The 19,995-nt window shown below is 45.7% G+C and overlaps 1 protein-coding gene across 1 annotated transcript; it reads right to left on the reverse strand.

Moving 5' to 3' along the window:
• Positions 1–857: 857 nt before the first annotated feature.
• Positions 858–19,699, reverse strand: NIT2 (nitrilase family member 2). Its single transcript, XM_046002988.1, has 10 exons — positions 19,565–19,699; positions 16,416–16,534; positions 14,545–14,665; positions 13,365–13,453; positions 8,621–8,714; positions 7,965–8,039; positions 6,593–6,671; positions 5,034–5,132; positions 2,892–2,947; positions 858–2,562 (listed from the first exon to the last, which is right to left on the reverse strand). Exons 1-10 carry the CDS (start codon positions 19,590–19,592, stop codon positions 2,471–2,473), a joined length of 852 nt encoding a protein of 283 aa, XP_045858944.1. The 5' UTR covers positions 19,593–19,699; the 3' UTR covers positions 858–2,470.
• Positions 19,700–19,995: the final 296 nt, after the last annotated feature.

Here is a 19,995-nt window from a genome sequence, read left to right on the forward strand (position 1 = left end):
AGAGAGAGACAGCACCAATGAGAGGGGCAGAGGGAGAGAATCTCAAGTAGACTCCACGAAGCCTGACATGGGGCTCAATCCCAACCCTGAGAGTATGACCTGAGCTGAACCCTAGAGTTGGAAGCTCAACCACCTGTGCCACCCAGGTGCCTCGAAAAGCATCCCGACTCTTACCTTGCACCATATATAGAAAACCTACCATTCTGAATGGATCCAAGACCTCAATAGAAGAGCTAAAACGATAAAACTTTCAAAAGAAGACAGGATAAAGTCAGTGACATCAGGTTTGACAATTTCTTAAATGCAACATAAAAAAGACAAACTTTAAAAGAAGAAAAAGCAATTAACTGTCCTTCAGGGTAATTAAAAACTACTGCTTTGAACTATACTTTTTAAACAAATGAAAGGACTTTTTTTTTTCTCAGATTTGGAGAAGCTATTTGCAAAACATAGTATCTGATTTTTATCCTGAACATAGAAAGAACTCTTACTAATCAGTAAGAGGATAAATAACCCAACACAAACATGGGAGCAAGCTATGAAGAGACACCCCACCAAAAGGGATACACAGACAGCAAACCACATGAAAAGATGCTCAGCATCAGTTGTTATTGGGGGATTACAAAGTGAAAAAAACACAATGAAATAGCATCACACACACATTAAAATGGCAAAACTTAAACAGTCCTCATTACCAAATATTGCTGAGGATGTGGAGCAGCTGGGACAGTGACAGACCGAAGTGATGAAGTTAAATGGCACAGTCACTTGGGAATACAGTTTGGCCATGAAATACACATAGGACCCTGCTGTTCCACTCCTAGATACCTACTCAAGAAAAACGAACAACTCGTACAAAACGTTTTTAGCAGCTTTATTTTCTGAGACCCAAAAACTATCCCATTACAGTGTATCCATATAGTGGATTGCCACTGAGCAACACAAAAGAAATGAATGATACACACAGGGATGAGTCTCCAAACACGATGAGTGAAAGAAGACACAAAGTATACACACGGTGTGATTCCACTTAGTAATTACAGAAAATTCAAACTCACCTACAGTGACGCATCTAATCAGGGGAGTAGCTAGACGGGATCATACAAGAGCACAAGAAAACTGCTGGGGGTTGGAGGAGGCCGGGGGGAGCGAGGGTTGCTCTTAACCTTGATTAGAGTGGTTTCATGGATGTATACATGTGTCAACTTTTACCGAATAATACACGTAATTTTAAAATGCCGTTTCCCTTTTTCACTCCTGTGTTACTCTGAGTATACATTGCTGTATTTAACCTCCGAAGGTTAAATGACATGATGGTATCGTCACTCTCACAGCTAATAAAATGAGTGCTCATGCATTCTTTTGTTTTAAAATTTTGTTTTATTTTCCAGGATGGTAAATATATATGGAAACAGTGGTGTGCGAGAGCAGGACTGCCCCAGCTCACGAGTGTCAACTGTGCTTTTATTTCCAGCTCTGTTTAGAGGTGTCGTACTGATAGTCTGAACCTTGGCCACAGGGAACAAGTATTAACACCATATGGAAACTGGCAAATGCTACTGCAAAATCAGGGCTTTTGGGGAGACGGCCGGTTGTTAAACGTTTACCAGCCCAACATATAACATAAAAATAAAGTGCATTGGAATTCTTAACTTTTAATTGTGGAAAAGGATACTGAAAACCCCTCGGCTAAACATTTGCCTTTCTCAAGCTGGAAAGTGTTACTAGGGAGAAAAACAAAAAAATTTCCAGGCACTCACCCCATCAAGATTCCTAATCTCTTGCAGAGGCTCATCTTTAGCTGCCTTGACCAAATGCCACCACTGCCATTCTCCCGTAGGACTCACAGTTGACACAGCTCTTCCCCTAAGACCAGAAGGGTCTGGGCTTGATTCATTAGCTCCTTCTTGAATTTGAAGAAAGAACCCCCAGGCAGCTAGGAAGGACTGGGGTTGCCATCTCCTCCAGCAAACACCAAGGGTTCATTGCCTTGCTCCCCACAGCTGCGCACAGACTAAAAACGTAACTTGAACATCCTCCTCGGAAAAGCACAGGACCAGACCAAGGTTTCTCCATAACAGACTCCCAACCCCAGTCATGAGGTAAGAGGTGTGTGTGACTCACCTGGTACAAATATGTTTGTACCACGTGCGTTAACCTGGATACCAAGGTCTGGTACTGTTACTAACTACTAGGAGGCAACTTAGTCTGGAAGGTGTCCAGTCATCCTCTTCTCCTCCTTCTCTCAATGCCAGAGCCCGAGTCCTTTTTAACTCTTTAATATGGTGTGAAAAGTACCCTGTGCTGATGCTCCACCATCTCATTAGAGAGTTCCCAGGAAGGGAAAAAGCTGAATTTAAAAAAAAAAAAAACAAAACAAAACAAAAAAAACTCTGAAGAATTCGGCAGGGAGAGGATTACGTTGCAGAAACATATCCTCCTGTTCCGTGACATGTCAGAAACATAAACCTTAGGGCTTTTTCGCCTCCACTGCATACAGGTCTGATCGTTTCTGGCTAAAAATGGGGATTTGCTGGCGTATTTCAGCCAACTTCTTCAGGTCTGCAAAAACAGGAAAGTGTACCATTACTAAGATGTAACTCCTCACTAACCAATGAGAATTTCTTCCCCAAACAGTATAAAAGCCACCAGAGTCTCAGCAGGTAACTCAGTAATATCAGCCTTGTCCAGAGGCCCAGGTGGCCTGGGATGGCCCCTGGAGTCATTTCAAACCAAACCAAGAAACCCCAAGCTGAGCTACAGCCCCTGGGGTCTGGCCGGAGAACCAAGGATAAATGAGAAGGGGGCCCAAGGGAGCCCCTCCAGGGTGCAGCAGCTTCAGAGCTATGGAATCACCTCCCATGGACCTAGCTGTGCCCCGCAAATCTCACCTATGTCTGAACACACGATGGTCTCTTCGGTGCCGGCTTTGGCAAGGACGTCCCCCCTGAAAGAGATTGAGGAGGGAGTGAGTGGGAGGCTGATGCTTGTGGGCCTCAAGATCCCTGTTCTCCCACCTCGTGGGCCCCAGAGGTAGGAATCGGGAGGTTAAAGACAAGACGCGAGGGGCATAAATTCCTGCTCTACCGTTCAGGTAGCTGCGTGGCCTGGTGAAGAGTCATCTGCTATCTCCATTCCCTAACCTATAAAGTGGAAGTAAGAGCTCTGTGAGGACTTAGAGGATTATGCAGTTGGTTTTGTAAACAGCCATTGGCTAGGAAATGGGAGCTATTCCACGGTTAGACACCTCCAGAAGCGGAGCTCCCTATAAACAATGGGAAACTCTGTCTTGTCCTTTCTGAGTGCGGCAGCAAGCCTTTCGGGAGGGTGGTCCGGCTCTCCACACCTACCAGGGCCAGGGACAGCGAGGCTCGGTCTGAGCAGAGCCCAGCAAGACCTGGCTCTCTGGTCTCGTGCTTGTGGTCCCTCATTAGCCTGTCACTGGGTTTCAGTTTCTGAAGGAAAGAAGTGGTGGGGAAACCATACCCCAACAGGAGAGGAACCCCATGCTTAGAAATAGCAACACTCCTCCCTAAATCTGGGGAAAGCCTGATCTGGAAAACCTTCCAGTCCTGAGTCTCTTGGCCCAAAGCAGGATTTCAAAGATATCTAGTGACATGAAATTTTTCCAATGCACAAAATAAAGTAATCTGACCTAACAATCTGACACAGTGACTGGTTCCGTCTCCCAGATGGCTACGAATCCCTTTCTGGCACAAATGAGCTACAAATATGATCATTAATGCCATTTAACTGAATTCTTCTTTATTCTTTTCTATTTCTCCCCCCATTTGCTCTGGCATTCAAAGATCTCTCTTTGGGTTAACCCCAGGCACCTATCCTGATGTCAATATAAGCCAGAGGGCCCCCAAATCCTACAGATTTCTGAAAAGGAACAAAGATAAATCTTGTACAACTACTTCATGTCAGAAGCAGTCAGCTTGATCAGTAACAAAGTTCCTCGGGAGAACGAGCAGGGGAGCAGAGCGGCCCAAGAGGCCAGGAAGCCCATCGCTAACATCTGGACAGAGGAACTCGAACGAAGTTGGAGGAAATCTTCAAGCCAAGTTAATCATTCCAGCCTGCCAGTGCCTCCTCAATCCTAATGTGCATGAGACTCCCTGGTCATACTTCCAAGGCCTCCCCCATCACACACTTCAATCTTTGGGTCCTGTAAAATCAGAAGAGGGAACTTCAGGGATCCCACAGTCATAGATAACCCTTCTCAGCCTTGTTGTTGGTATATTTACCCTGAAATTAGAGGAATACACATCAGTGTGTGTGTGTAATCATACAAATATGTGAGAAATGGCACGGCGTAAGTCCAAGTTCTGAAGTCAGGAGTCCTGAGTCTAAACACCAGTCCTAGCCACTGTGTCCTGTGAACTTCAATTCTGCCACTATAAACGGAGCTTAAATTAGGAAAAGCCTCTGTGAGTTCACAAGGAGACCACAAGTGTGAAAGGACTATGAGGACCACACAACTACAGACCTTGAGGTCCGGACAGTGACAAATGACATGCCTGGGTAGCTGGGCAGACTTTCATGCTGGTTTCCCTCTCGCAGAGGTCGAAGTCAGAGTTTTCCTTAATTGAACTCATCCTCCTCCATCCTCTATTCATCAGGCAGGGAGCAAAATCTTCACCCTGTAACTAATTCCTGCTCTAAAACCAGTCACCCAGCCTAAATGTTAACCAAACGCCAAGAGTCTAGTAGCCCTTTTTATTAAATCACCCACCCATCTGTGCTGCCCTGTTACCCCCATGTGAGCCAAGTCTGACTGACAGCAAAAGCCACTCAGAAACTCAAAGGAGGGCCAAGGCCAAGCACTCAATCAGGACAGCAGGACCATTTCTTTCTCACATGGTTTTCAGATGGCAGTGTCTCTCAAAGATGAGATGCAGACCTGGCGGGCATGTGAGGATATGGGGGCATGGAGAGGGGCAGGGCTGGTTGGGAATCAGAAAACCCCCCAACCCGAGTGCCACCTCCCTCAAGCTCCTGGTGAGCGTGTCCCTGCTTAGCCAACTCACCAAGGACTCACAATAGTGCTGTGTCCCCAGGCAACATACGAGGCCTGATCATCCCGGGCAGGAGATGCTGTGGCCACATACAACTGATTATCAACAGCCCTGTGGTCGACAGACAAAAAAGAGGTAATACATACATCATAGACCGGCAACATCTTTCTATTCCAAAAGTACAGATCCTTCTTTTAAAAACTAGGACAGGACAGGCTGACTCAGACATGGAAGGAAACACCCAAAGCCATGAAACCCTCTCTTCCTCTTCAAAAAGTATGTATCTTAATGCATAAACCAGTTCTCAGCTGGGGGTGATTTTGCCCAGTGGGGATATCTGCCAATGTCCGAAGACACTGACTTTGACCTTCATACTTTCATGATGGGGGTTGCTACTACTCATGATAGGTGGAGACCAGGGATGCTGCTAAACATCCTACCATGCACGGGACAGCCCCACAGCAAAGAACAATCTAGTCCAAAATGTCAATACCACCACAGCTGAGACCTGGCCTGAGCCAATCCATTCACCTGTAAAAGAGCAAGTCAAGGTGACCAGAGATAATGGACCAGCCCTGCTGGGGCCATATGCCTTGCTGGGCCGCATGGCACTTCCAGGCCTCAATGGCTGAAGTCCCACCAGCTCAAATTAGATAAGAATTTTGGGTGGCAGCCTGGGTACATCAAGCCACCTCACCTGGGAGCTCTCTGGGCTCAAACAGCAGATCCAGGCCGGGCCATTCCAATGTCTCTCAAGCTTTTGTTGCTTTCTACAAGACTGCATTAACTAATATACATGGTACCAGATACCCCACCCCATCTTCCATCAATCACCCAGCCAAACACCTCTGCTGCCTCCTCTGATAAATAGATCATTTACATATATATCACCATCATTTATAGACAGTGAGAACAGCGGCTCCATCTGAGCAAACACGGAAAGGGTTGATGGAAGGAACAAAAGGCAGCATTCTAGAGATCTGGAAATGTTCTATGTTGACCTTGGTCTCAGGTGAATACACGTGTAAAAATTCACTGACCTACAGACTTAAAATTGGTGTATCTTTCTCTAAGTACATTATACCTCAATTAGCAAAATTGTAACAAAGAAAACCCGCACTTCTGACCAGTATTTCATGGTTTTCAGCACACTTTCAGACACACAGTCACGCTCCTCTTCCCTTCAATGTTACACTCACCTCTGCTATCTGCCCTTTACCACTCACTCCCCAACCTTACGGGTCTCAGGATACAGCTACAGTGACATGCCAAAGATACTATACAATGGCTTGGATTTACAGATTAGAAAAAACAAGGGCCTGTAACAAGTGTTGTGGCAGAGTATTCCAGGATGGGCAGAATGATGTAAATGATGGGGCAGGATAAGCACCCCTATCTGAACAGCACCGTCTATGGGGTGACTCATCTCTTCCGACTGCATTTAGATGTCCAAGCATGCTGGGTCAGGGGCAGCATTCTGCATCAGAAAGGCTGGTACTTCCACCAAACTGGAAATCTTTGAACAAAGCAACACCAAGACACCTAAAGGTCTGCCCAAGATGCTTTCTTACCGGCCTCGTTGAAGCAACTCCCAGTGGGCTGGTCCAGTGGTCATATTAAAAGCTCCGGGATATACCAGCAGCTGGCAGTCTTGGGAGAGAAAGGCCAGAGAAGAGTGGGTCCAGGTCAACACCCCACCACACTAGGTCCCCATTTTGTTCCTTAGCCAGGGGGGACCAAACTCAAACTTTCCCAAGCCTAAAAAGAGGTCAGCCAAGCCAGACACTGTCAGGAGTATTAAGCTATGGCTCTGAATTCCTTTAGACACACACACATGCTTACACATACAAAAACGGTGGTACTGATGACCCAAACCACGGTATGTGACTTCACTTTAAAAAATATGTATCGTTCAAATTTCTCGCAGCACCACATGGTTAGCTCCACACGGCCAAGAACCACATTTTTTTTTTTTAAGATTTATTTTTTTGACAGAGAGAGACACAGCGAGAGAGGGAACACAAGCAGGAGGAGTGGAAGAGGGAGAAGCAGGCTCCCTGCCGAGCAGAGAGCCGGATGTGGGGCTGGATCCCAGGACCCTGGGATCATGACCTGAGCTGAAAGCAGACACTTAACGACTGAGCCACCCAGGCGCCCCCAAGGACCACATTTTGTAATGCTTTTCAAATGAAACGGAGGGCAGAGTAGGTGTTCTAATGCTTAATGAGAGAGCTTAAGAGTGTCTGCCAACGCAGAGCCCACACACTTCCACCTTTTTTGCTGAGCAGGCCATCAAAATATTTGCACCCACTCTGCTTTATTAGGTGAAAGTCAAGTCCCATCAGAGTAGCCTGGACAGTCTAGTAGGGATGCTCACATTTGTTGAGTACATACGAGTAGCTAAGTTCTCCCTCCTTAATCTCCACACCATGCCTATGAAAAAACTGAGATCCACACTCCCCTAAAAATTAAATAATTTTCCCAAAGTATCATGTCAATTAAGGAGAGCTGGAACCAGAACCCAGATCTTCTGACTTAGTCAGTGTTCTTGCAGGCCAGCAGGACACTTCTCCTCTGGACCAGAAGATCACAGACTACATTTCTACTGTACCCAACAGCTAGGATTACTGAGTGTGAAATCCAGGACAGACACCATAGACCACAGCCTTATTTCTAGTGGGCTCCAAGTGACTCTTTCCAAACACGGTAGCAAGAAGGGCTCAAACAACAGAGCAATTTAGGAGCACGGTTCCTGCCTTAGCTGCATGGTGTGATGAAATACAATCTCTGAAAAACCGTACTGTCCACATGCAGCAAAAGTCTGAGCAGCGGATGGCGTGGAGAGATGAAGAAGACCTGTCTAAGGCTCCCTTGAGCCACAGAGACCCAAGGCAGAATCCCATCGCTAAGCACCTCCACCACACAGCCGTGCGGCCATCTCACCTCTCTGCGCGTAGACTTGTGCGAGCTCTGCAAAGCGCATGTCGTAGCAGATACCCAGGCCCACTCTGCAGTAAGCTGTTTTTCAGAAAGAAAATGCACAAATGAGAAGTCAGCCTCTTGCAACATGGTGTGGTAGAGTAAAGCCTCTGTCTAAGATCACCAAACACTGATGGCAATACACGAACCCACGGCCATGGATGGAGAGCCTGCATCAGCTTAGTCCTGCTTGGATTTCACCTCATAAAGACATCATTTATCTCAGATTAGAAATGAGAAATTCATTCTGACTGAACGCTTAGTATCTATGTGGGAAGTGTTCAGTCACAGCCTAAGAGGTAAACTCTGGAAGCGATCATGCTAATAGCATGCTGTGACCAAACCGTAGAGCAAAATCCAGTCAAACCCTAGTTCTCCAGTCAGCCTGCCCTTTCTAGATCTCTGACTGGTCTCTGCCCATCTCCGTCTGGTCTTGTAGTCAGGGTATGTAAAGAAGTTGGGTGGGGGGGACACAAGAGGGAGAAAAAAGAAACGCATGATCATCTTCTTTTTTTTTTCCATTTTATTTTATTTTATTTCTTTTCAGTGTTCCAGCATTCACTGCACAGGATCGTCTTCTGCTGATACTACTAAAACAGGTGAAGAGGTTTAGTACTTACGCGTATCAAATGTGGAGAAACTATCGCCGGGACTCAGTGTTTCAGATTCTTGAAATCTAATTTTCCCAGGCACATCAATGTCAAAAAGATGGAGCTGCACCACAAGTAACGAATTTGGTTACCTCTTCTCCAGCAGGGCTCACGACAGTCAAAACAAACATCTTTCCATAGCCAAAAGCAGGGAAACTCTTGAGATCAATCATGCAAATAGCAACCCCCACCTACCCACAACCCACCGACAAGCTGACATATTATCAAAATGAGTTCTAATACGCAAAATGGGAAAATCACACTGTAGGTTTTATGACACTTCTTTCCTAGGTGGTGCGCAAGTTCTATTTTTCTAGGTCTAGGTCTAGGTTTCTTTTGGGAAGCAATTAGCAGGTTATTCTTTTACTCAGTGTAAATGCTCAATGAAGTCTTCACAGAATCATAATCAACCTGACAAACTGGCAGGAGAGGTGGAGAGCAGGACAGTAATTAAAATAGGTAAAATTCTCCAAACTAAATAAAGCAATATATAAAAAGAGTAACAGATCACTTCGAAATTGGGTTTATTCAAGGAAAGCAAATGTTTAACATTAGGAAATCAATCAACATTATTTACCACGCTAACAAAATGAAGGAGAAAAGTCATAGGATCATCTTAAGAGGTGCACAGTGAGCATCTGGTAAACTTCTACATTCTTTCTTATTTTAAAAACAAAAGAAAGAAACTCTGCTAGGAAGGGAACTCCCTTAATCTGATAGAGTATCTGGAAAAAAAAAAGGAAGGAACATCATACTTAATGGTGAAATATTAAAAGCCTTTCTATACTGAGATCAGGAAAAAGACAAGGACACTGGGTGAGTTTCCTGCTTAGACCCTTTAGCTGGAAGCAAGGTCCCTGCTGTTGCTAGGAGTGGTGGTAAAAATCACCTATAACCATACTGGCCCAAGGAACCAGAGGACAGAGTTTCACAGCGGCTCGGAAGTCAGGGAGAAATCCTGAAAAGGGGAAAGCCAAAGAGGAAGAGCCCTAAATTCTACATATAAAAATCTGTCCAAGTCTCTGGCTAAGTACTGAATTAAAGAGGTGCAGGGCTGACTCCAAGCAGCTCAGCTTAAGCTAAACAACTTAGAACAGAGTAGCCAAAGTTGCTGCTCACCTCCCAAAGGAAAGAGAGTAGGGTGTTTGAGTACAAGCAAGTTAACTACTTACTAACACAAAAAAAATACAACACTTTTCAGATAATAGAAGCTAGAATCTCAACAATATATAATCCAATATGCAACTCAAAATCACTAGACAAAGAAACTAGAAATGTTACTGAACTTTAAGGAAAAGGCAATCAATGAAGCAGACCCCAGCAAAACCCAGATGTGATAATTACCAAAAGCAACTACTGAAACTAAGCTTAAGGGTCTAAAGAAAAATACACTCTTGGGGTGCCTGGGTGGCTCAGTGGGTTAAAGCCTCTGTCTTTGGCTCAGGTCATGATCTCAGGGTCCTGGGACCGAGCCCCACATCGGGCTCTCTGCTCAGTGGCAAGCCTGCTTCCTCCCTCTCACTCTGCCTGCCTCTCTGCCTACTTATGATCTCTATCTGTCAAATAAATAAATAAAAATCTTTAAAAAAAGAAAAAACAAAAAAAAGAAAAATACACTCTTGATGAATGGACATATAGGAAATATCAGTAGAAAAATAAGTTTATGTGATTTTATGTGAAATTTTATGTGTTTATGTGAAATTTTAAAAGATTACACTGGGTTGGCATATAGGAGACTAGGGCTTACAGAAGAAAGATTCTGTGAACTTGAAAACAGATCAATGGAACATGTCCACACTTTAGAATACTGAAAGAGAGAAAAAAGGTAGGAAAAACAAAAAGAAACGAGTCTTGACAACCTGGTTTAGTGGAACAGTATCAAAATTAAAGTCCAGTATGAGAATGGAACAGAAAAATATTTATCAAAATAATGCCCCCAATATAATGAAAGAGTTATAAAGAAGCACAAAACAGGACACATATAAAGAAAACCATATCTAGGCAGGCATATCAGAGTCCAAATACTGAGAACTAAGGATTATGAAAAAAAATTTTGAAGGCAGACAGAAAAAAACAATTACATACAGGAGAGTAATACAAATCACCACTTATCAGAAAAAAATTTAAAAGGAGGCTAGAGGATACCTGAAAAACATCGCTCAAATTGCTAGGAGACAAAAGAACAGTGTCAACCCAGAATTCTATTCCACCAAAAATCTCTCTCAAGAATGAAGACAAAATAAAAAACTAAGGGAACTTGTATCTAGTACAACCTCACTACAAAAATTCTAAAGAAGGTCTTTCTGTTTAAAGGCAAAGATATCAGATAGAACAACGCTCTAAGGGTGGGGGGTGTGGGCGGTAGGGAAGGAAAAAATGAAACAAGATGGTACTGGGGAGGCATATAAACCATAAGAGACTCTTAATCTCAGGAAACAAACTGAGGGTTGCTGGGAGTGGAGGGTAGGGATAGAGTGGCTGGGCTATGGACACTGGAAAAGGTATGTGCTATGGTGAGTGCTGTAAAATGTGTAAGCCTGATGATTCACAGACCTGTACCCCTGGGGCAAATAATAGATTATATGTTAATAAAAAAAAAAGAAAGAAAAATATCAGAAAGGTAAACATTCCAATAAACAAAACATTTTATTTCTTTAAAATACATAAAACTTAAAAATTGTGTTTTTCAAAACAGATAATCATATCAAAAAATGGGCAGAAGATATGAACAGACAATTCTCCAATGAAGACATACAAATGACTATTAGACACATGAAAAAATGCTCATCATCACTAGCCATCAGGGAGATTCAAATTAAAACAACATTGAGATACCACCTGACACCAGTTAGAATGGCCAAAATTAGCAAGACCGGAAACAACGTGTGTTGGAGAGGATGTGGAGAAAGGGGAACCCTCTTACACTGTTGTTGGAAATGCAAGTTGGTGCAGCCACTTTGGACAGTGTGGAGATTCCTCAAGAAATTAAAAACAGAGCTTCCCGGGGCGCCTGGGTGGCTCAGTGGATTAAGCCGCTGCCTTCGGCTCGGGTCATGATCTCAGGGTCCTGGGATCGAGCCCCACATCGGGCTCTCTGCTCCGCGCGGAGCCTGCTTCCTCCTCTCTCTCTGCCTGCCTCTCTGCCTACTTGTGATCTCTCTGTCAAATAAATAAATAAAAAATCTTTAAAAAAAAAAAAAAAAAAAAAAAAACAGAGCTTCCCTATGACCCTGCAATTGCACTGCTGGGTATTTACCCCAAAGATACAGATGTAGTGAAAAGAAGAGCCATCTGTACCCCAATGTTTATTGCAGCAATGGCTACGGTTGCCAAACTGTGGAAAGAACCAAGATGCCCTTCAACGGATGAATGGATAAGGAAGATGTGGTCCATATACACTATGGAGTATTATGCCTCCATCAGAAAGGATGAATACCCAACTTTTGTAGCAACATGGACGGGACTGGAAGAGATTATGTTGAGTGAAATAAGTCAAGCAGAGAGAGTCAAGTATCACATGGTTTCACTTATTTGTGGAGCATAACAAATAACATGGAGGACATGAGGAGATGGAGAGGAGAAGGGAGTTGAGGAAAACTGGAAGGGGAGGTGAACCATGAGAGACTATGGACTCTGAAAAACAACCTGAGGGTTTTGAAGGGGCGGGGGGTGGGAGGTTGGGGGAACCAGGTGGTGGGTATTAGGGAGGGCACGTATTGCATAGAGCACTGGGTGTGGTGCAAAAACAATGAATACTGTTATGCTGAAAAGAAATAAAAAAATAAATAAATAAATAATTTTTTAAAAATTGTGTGTTTTTACAATCTATGTAGATGCAACATGTATGTCAACTATAACAGAGAAAATGGGGTGGGGAAGGAAATGACCTATACAATTGGGAAGCTCTTAAATTTCACAATGAAGCAGTGTAACAGTAATTCTAAGGAGACTGTAAAAAGCTAGGATGCATGTTGTAATCCTTAGGGCAACACTTAAAGAAAGCAAAGAGGTATAGCTAAAAGCCAAGAGATAAAATGAAATTCTAAAAAACACTCAACTAAGCCAAAAGAATGCAAGAAACAGGAACAAAGGAAACAAAAAAAAATGTCTAATGCCTAAATCCAACCATATCAATGATGACATTAAATATAAATGAAGTAAGCACTCCAGCTAAAAGGCAGAGGTTGTCAGAATGAAGACAATATCAAGACCCAACTGCAGGCTATCTACAGGAGAAGGATGTTAAATATAAAGACACATACCGGTTGAAAATAAGGAATCAGAAAAGGATGTATTATACAACACTAAGTATAAGAAGCCTAGAGCTGCCAAAGGAATATCAGAGATAAACTTTAAGACAAAGAGTATTATGAGCAAAAAAAAAATGGATTTTATAATGCCAAAAGGATCAATTTACCAGGAATATTTAACAATCCTCAATGTACATGCACTTACTACACCAAAGATGTCAGCTTTCCCAATGATATCTCTCTATATTCAATGCAATTCTAATCAAAATTCCTGTAGATTTTTCCTTGGCTGAAATGAACAGGCTCAGTCTAAAATTTATATCAAAATGTCAATAGCCAAGATTCGACAAGTTGACTGTACCAATTCATCTAATGCCCCATGTGTGTACAATATGATGAAAGGGTCTAGGGAACTTTACAGCAAATTCTCAATCGGTTTTGCATTTGCCACATTCCCTGCTTACCTTTCTGTACTTTACGAGTAAAGTTCCATCAGGCCCAAACACGGTGCAGGTGTTATATAATTTCCCAGCATCCTCTTCAGGAATCGAACCTTTCATTGAGAAGAGAAACACACGGGCAAAGATTCTTTATTTAAAGCATTCTTTCACGATCACTGGACCAGCACTTGATAAACAGTCACTTGGGTCCAACAATAAAGTATACTATCTTCTAAGGGTTATTAATGTTTTTTTTTGTCTTTGTGAGGATGATCTTTCAGAGATAAACTCCAGACTACAGACAAAGTATAATAAAGTCAGCCGCCAAAGGCAGGTTTCAAAAATAACCAAACTGTTTCTGAATTCTTTTTTGACCTTGGCCCTACACTGCATCTCTAACACTAGAGCAACATGGAGGAGTCACTGTTGTGCAACCTGAATCCACCAGGTCCTGCAACATAACTGTATCCAAAAGGCCTTGAGATGGGAATGTAAGTCAGGCCTGCCTTCACGGAATGTAGTTCCTGCATTTCCCTTTTCTTGCTTTGTCTTTTCTTCACCTCTCATTCATTTCTAATTCTTAATATAACAGAATAATTTTGCTATATTTATTACACAGTTTTACTGTGAACTTCCTTCTTCCATGTAACGGTGTGTCCTGAACATTTTTTCACATTATTATGTAAGATCTACCTCATTCTTTTCTTTTCTTTCTTTCTTTCTTTTTTTCTCAATATTTTTTATTTATTTATTTGAGAGACAGAGAGAGAGGGAGAAGCAGGCTTCCCACTGAGCAGAGAGCCTGATGTGGGGGCTCGATCCCAGGACCCCAAGATCATGACCTGAGCTGAAAGAGCCACCCAGGTGCTCCCACTTCATTCTTCTCAATGCTAATTTACATGGCTTGTATTTCATGGTTTAAATGTAACAGCAGAAATTATTCAGATGTTCTCGGGGCGCCTGGGTGGCTCAGTGGGTTAAAGCCTCTGCCTTTGGCTTAGGTCATGATCCCAGGATCCTGGGATCGAGCCCCACATTGGGCTCTCTGCTCCGCAGGGAGCCTGCTTCCTCCTCTCTCTCTGCCTGCCTCTCTGCCTAGTTGTGATCTCTGTCAAATAAATAAAATAAAATAAATTATAAAAAAAAGAAATTATTCAGATGTTCTCAATGTTTAGGCCATTATACCTTGAGGGTAGGAAGTTACCTCCAATGAGATAAATGCCGCACTCCTTTGCTACTTCAGAAAGCTTCTGTGTGGATTCACCAGGAATTTTCTCCGCATATTCAGGAAAATATTTCGTGCCATATGGAGAATTAAAGCATTCCTAAAATAATGTTGGTGGAGAAAAAGGGGGGGGGACACGAAAATATCCAACTCACTTTAAAGTTCTGTTTTAAGAAGGTACAGCTGCCTCTTGTAGCTCTGCTCTCAAAGGGGTAAAATACAACTGATAAGAAAAACAACAGTACCCCCGAGCTAAAGAGCCTGTGGCCATAAGCAGAGCACCTGGGCTGGCTCAGGTGGGGCCAGTGGATGCAAGTCCTGTGTGCTCCCTTGGGTCCTTGTCAGCCTAGCAGATCTGCCTCTTCCTCACCGTCTGCAGAACTACAAGCTCCCACCCTTGGGCACCCAGGCACCATGACAGCTCGGCTCAATCACAGGACTGTGGGTGTCAGAATGAATCCACAGGCTCAGAATTATATTAGTAACTATGGAAAGCAATAAAGCCTGTGCTTGAAAAAATACAGGTGCTTCAGGGGCGCCTGGGTGGCTCAGTGGGTTAAACCTCTGCCTTCGGCTCAGGTCATGATCTCAGGGTCCTGGGATCGAGCCCCGCCTTAGGCTCTCTGCTCAGCAGGGAGCCTGCTTCCTCCTCTCTCTCTCTGCCTACCTCTCTGCCTACTTGTGATCTCTCTCTGTCAAATAAATGAGTAAAATCTTAAAAAAAAAAAAAATACAAGTGCTTCAAAAGCCACAGAAGAGGTTTCCTCGTCTGTAGAATGAGAGGTTTCTGACTCCCTTCCAGCACTATCACGCTGATTCGGCGAAATCTCATTCCCCAGAATATGTCTTTCTGCCACGGCTTCATGATAATGGAAAAGCAGAAACCAGACTTTGACTCTCATTCATTCATTTGCATCCACGGGCACTGTGCACCGCGCATGGTGCTAGGAAACTCAAACCAGAGGACAGCCAGTTTATACAAGCCACGTGTGAGAGAGGGCACAGGCAGAATCCAAGCGCTTTCACTCCAGCCCCCGGCAACTGAAACCAACAGGAGATCATGGTCGGGATACCGATACAGGGGGTCCCAGAAATGTGGCTGTAAGGCAGGCTGGATTCACATTAAGATCTCGCGTTCCCTACCCACTGGCCACATCTGTCATGGACTGGAGCCTAAAGTACGAATGGTCCTGAAAATTCTCTAGTTGACCGAAGCAGGGTTTACAAAGGGCTACTTCCTCCCCAGAGTGGGAGCAGGAGAGCAGATGAGGGGGCTGCCTGGAGTAGTTCCGCCTCGGATCCCAGCAGTACTCAGCCACAAGATGCAGTACCCGCAGGCCCCAACCTTTGTGGGCCCGTTCTCTGGGGCTCACCCTCCACCTGCTGACAAACAAATGGGCTGCATTTGTTCTGTTCTGAAAGCCATCACACACGCAGGGTCTTACGGGCTTGCTCCAGGCTCCCGCATTCAGGGAGGTGCTGCAGGCTTCCTCCGTGTCTCTAATAATTTCCAGTGTTCTACAAATGTGGGAGGCTTAGCACTAAACTCAGTCACTCTATCATGGTCCTGTAAAGACTTCATTTCACAAGGAAAGAAGGTAAGTATCCAAGGCACTGACCTTTAAGTAAGTCTCACAACATCCCAGGATTCTGGAGAGAGTAGATGACCCTAAAGTTAAAGACCTGTAACCATGGTGGCACATTGTATCACGAAGACCATTGCTAGGGTCATCTTCCAGACAAACACGGAAGGACCCCTGGACCCAAGAGCACCACCAGAGCTAGCAGGCAGGATTCTACTCGGTCCAGAGCGTCCAGAAAGAGGTGGCCACCTCCGCCTCCATACTTACTGGCAGAGAAACGATCTTGGCTCCTCGTGTTGCTGCCTCCCGGACGAGGCCGCAGGCTCGAGTGATGTTATCTGATTTGACGGAAGAAACCTGAAGCTGGATGAGGGCCAAGCGGAAAGCTGAGAAGAGAAAACCGTCCAAAGATCTGACTGCTGAATCAGAGCAATTCTCAACCGGGGGGCAATTCTGAACCCAAGGGACGTGTGGCAACGGAGACATTTTTGATGGTCACAACTGTTGGGGTGCTACTAGCATCCACGGGGCAGAAGTCAGGGACGTGGCTCAACATGCCACAGGCCATAGGGCAGTCTTTCACAATAATTATCCAACCTGAAATGTGACTGATGCCAAGGCTGAGAAACCCTGGGATAGAGCAGCCCTCCACCCCAGGCCATGTCCCCACTGGGGCCCCCCAGAGCCTCAAGTTGAGGAGGCAGAGCCAGCTTCTCACATACTAATGAGAACATGGCTTGAAGGAAGGAGACTGAGTTTGAACATGGAATTATCCCTGTTGACCTTGGGAATCAACCTACCTCTGATCCAGGTATCGAGCCCATCTCAGTGCAGGTGAAATCCCTCGGAAATCAGCCATTCCCCATGAAGTAGGGCAGTGGGCCCATGGGAAGGTGAGGCGCTTGTCTCTGCTTCCCCAGCACCAGCTGGGACAGTGTCACTGGCTGGATGCAGGAGGGATGGGGGGTGGGGAGTCTGGCAGCCAATGAGCCACACCTGTGCTTAGTCACAGGCAGGGCCTCTGGGCACCTGTGAGATTTTGCACTCACTGAATATTCCTGTGCCCCAAGGAGCACAACAGTAAGTAGCAAATAAAAAGCACCAGGAGAGGCTGAGAGAGAGACTACAGAAGGAAAAGTCAGCAGTGCTTTTTCCTGCTACCTGAGTAAGGGGCTCCACATTTCCCTCAGAGACTGAGTCTCACGGATTGTGTGGCCAACAAGAAATGCTGTCAGCCAAGGAGGTCAGGGGCTCTTCCAGGCTTCTTCCCTCCTTGAGGTAATAGTTACAGCCTACATGAGCTTTTCCTACATTCTTTAGAGTTCTCTTGTAGCTCTTAAGAATAATCACCTACTGGCTAATCATTCTTTATAATAAAATTTTCCCATTCAGATGACCAGTGTGGTTTCTGTGTCCTGTCTGGACTCTCACTGATACACAGTTTTCACTCATGGTGTGATGGACAGGGATATTAAAGGTCCAAAGCACGTGGGAACCCGTGAGGCTCTGCAAAACTTCAAGAATTATCAGTAATGGCGTTCCCTGGCTTCCCCACCCCACCTCTGCTCTAGAAAGCTGAAAAGCTCTGGTACCTGGAAACCATTAGAGAGTTCTCCCCTGGGTGTCACCTACAGTGGCGCAATTGTCCCCAGACGAAGCAACACTGACAGACCCTTACCTCTGAAGGCCTGTTTGGCTAAGTGGTAACCCTAAAAGTAGGAAAACTCAGATGTTCCATTCCTTGGTTTGTCCTAAATACAATGAGAAGAGCTCAATTTAACCCTGAATGCCCCTTTCTGAGTAGTTTCAGAACCTGAGTGAAAAGTCAGTGGCACAAACCAAGCCAAAATCTGGAACTGTTAAGCAGGATGGGAACTTCATTTGTTCATTTTTGGATGGGTTGGGGGGAAGTCATGTAACCTGAAAACATTCCTCAAAAATCCAACATCACCTTCGACCCCATCAGGAACCACAGCTCTCAAGTCCACCAGCCTCTGTCATGCCCTGCGTCTTCAAAGATATCGCCACACACAGAGGGAGGCGTGTACAAGGACTTCCTGACCCCAATCATGAACATTCATTCAGCCACCAACTCTCACTGAGCTCTGGCAGGTCAAGATGAAAATAGCACTTCCACAAACCTTACCATCTCGTGGCACCCTCCCAAGACTCAGCAAGGGCAGATTATGTCCATTTTACAAGTCAGGAAACTGAGGTTCAGAGAGATTAAATGACTTGTTGACATGGACTGAGGCAAAACTGTAATAATCCAGGTCTCCAGGGGTGCCTGGGTGGCTCAGTGGCTTAAAGCCTCTGCCTTCAGCTCAGGTCATGATCCCAGGGTCCTGGGATCGAGTCCTGCATCAGGCTCTCTGCTCCGCAGGGAGCCTGCTTCCTCCTCTCTCTCTTTCTCTCTGCCTACTTGTGATCTCTATCAAATAAGAAATAAAATCTTAAAAAAAAAAAAAAAAAATCCGGGTCTCCCTACAATGAGTCCAGAGCATTCCAAAGCCTCCCAGAAAAGAATCTGGCAGAGCCTGGGGACAGAGACCGCTAGAAACGTGCCGCGGGGCCGATCCAGGATAGAGATGTGTAACATGTAATACCTAACCTGAAAGCTCAATGTCCAGATGCAGAAACAGTCTGTCCAGTTTTCTTGGTCAGAAGAGAGCCTTGCCCACTGGCTGTGGGGGTGTGCACCAGGAGGCAAGTTAACCAGTCCTCTTACCACACAGCCCAAACGAAAGAAAGCACGTGCTTCATTTTCACGTGACAGGGTTCCAACCATAATCAGGGTTGATGTCTTTGCAAAACCCAAGTCCAAAAATCAATCTGGGAAGAGAGTGAAAGCGACCTCACTGGAGAGTCGCGCTTTCTGATGCAAAACCTAAGGGCCTCCAAGAATCCCACCAGGCAGAGGTTCCCACATTTGAAGTATCGTAATCACAGAAGGCTTTACTGAGAGTGCAGTCTTCGAGTTGGGGTCGGGAAAGGGGCGTACGGAACTTGGATTTTAAGTGAGCCCCCGTCTACCCGCCTTCTCCCGCGCAGGGGAACTTGCAGTTGGCGGCCCACGAACGCACCTAGAAGCACCGGACGCAGGAGCCGAGCGAGGAGGAAAGCGCGGGCCCTTCCGGCCGAGAGGCCCGGCGCTCCCGCGGCCGCCCGGCCCTCCCGGAAGCCTGGAGTCCCTGGGAGGGCGCCGGGCCGCGCTCCGCCGCCGCACCCCCTCCCTGCGCACCGCCGCCGCCAAGCCGCCGGAGCCTCGAGCTCCGAGAACGCCGGGCCGGGGAAGGCCTGGAGCGCGGCGGGGACACGGAGCGGAGGCGAGGGGCTGAGCCGGGGTGACCCACCGCCGGCTCCGCAACCTAGACCTCCCTCCCCTAGGGCTGAGCTCCGGCCGCCGAGCTACTTACTGGCCATCGCTCTCCCAAGCAGCACCATCCGTACCGCAGCCGAAGCGGAGTTCTCTGAACCCAGAGCCGAGACACAGCTTGGGGCGGGGCAGAGGCGCGCGCAGGAGGGGCTGGGGCCCTAGGCTCCGTCCACGCCCCGCCTCCGGCTCCGCCCAGAGCGTGTGCGCTTCCCTGCGCTCCTCAAACACCTGTTAGTCCTCGGCTGTTTGCACTAAGATGAAGCAATGAGAAACGACTAATGAGGGCGCCTGGTTGGCTGGGTGCTCAGTGGGTTAAAGCCTCTGTTTTCGGCTCAGGTCATGATCCCAGACTCCTGGGATGGAGCCCCGCATCGGGCTCTGTGCTCAGTGCTCAGCAGGGAGCCTGCTTCTCTACCTACCTGTGATCTCTGTCAAATAAATACGATTTTAAAAAAAGAAAAGAAACGACTA

This window comes from Meles meles, chromosome 4 (assembly GCF_922984935.1).
Source record: "Meles meles chromosome 4, mMelMel3.1 paternal haplotype, whole genome shotgun sequence".
NCBI lineage: Eukaryota > Metazoa > Chordata > Mammalia > Carnivora > Mustelidae > Meles > Meles meles.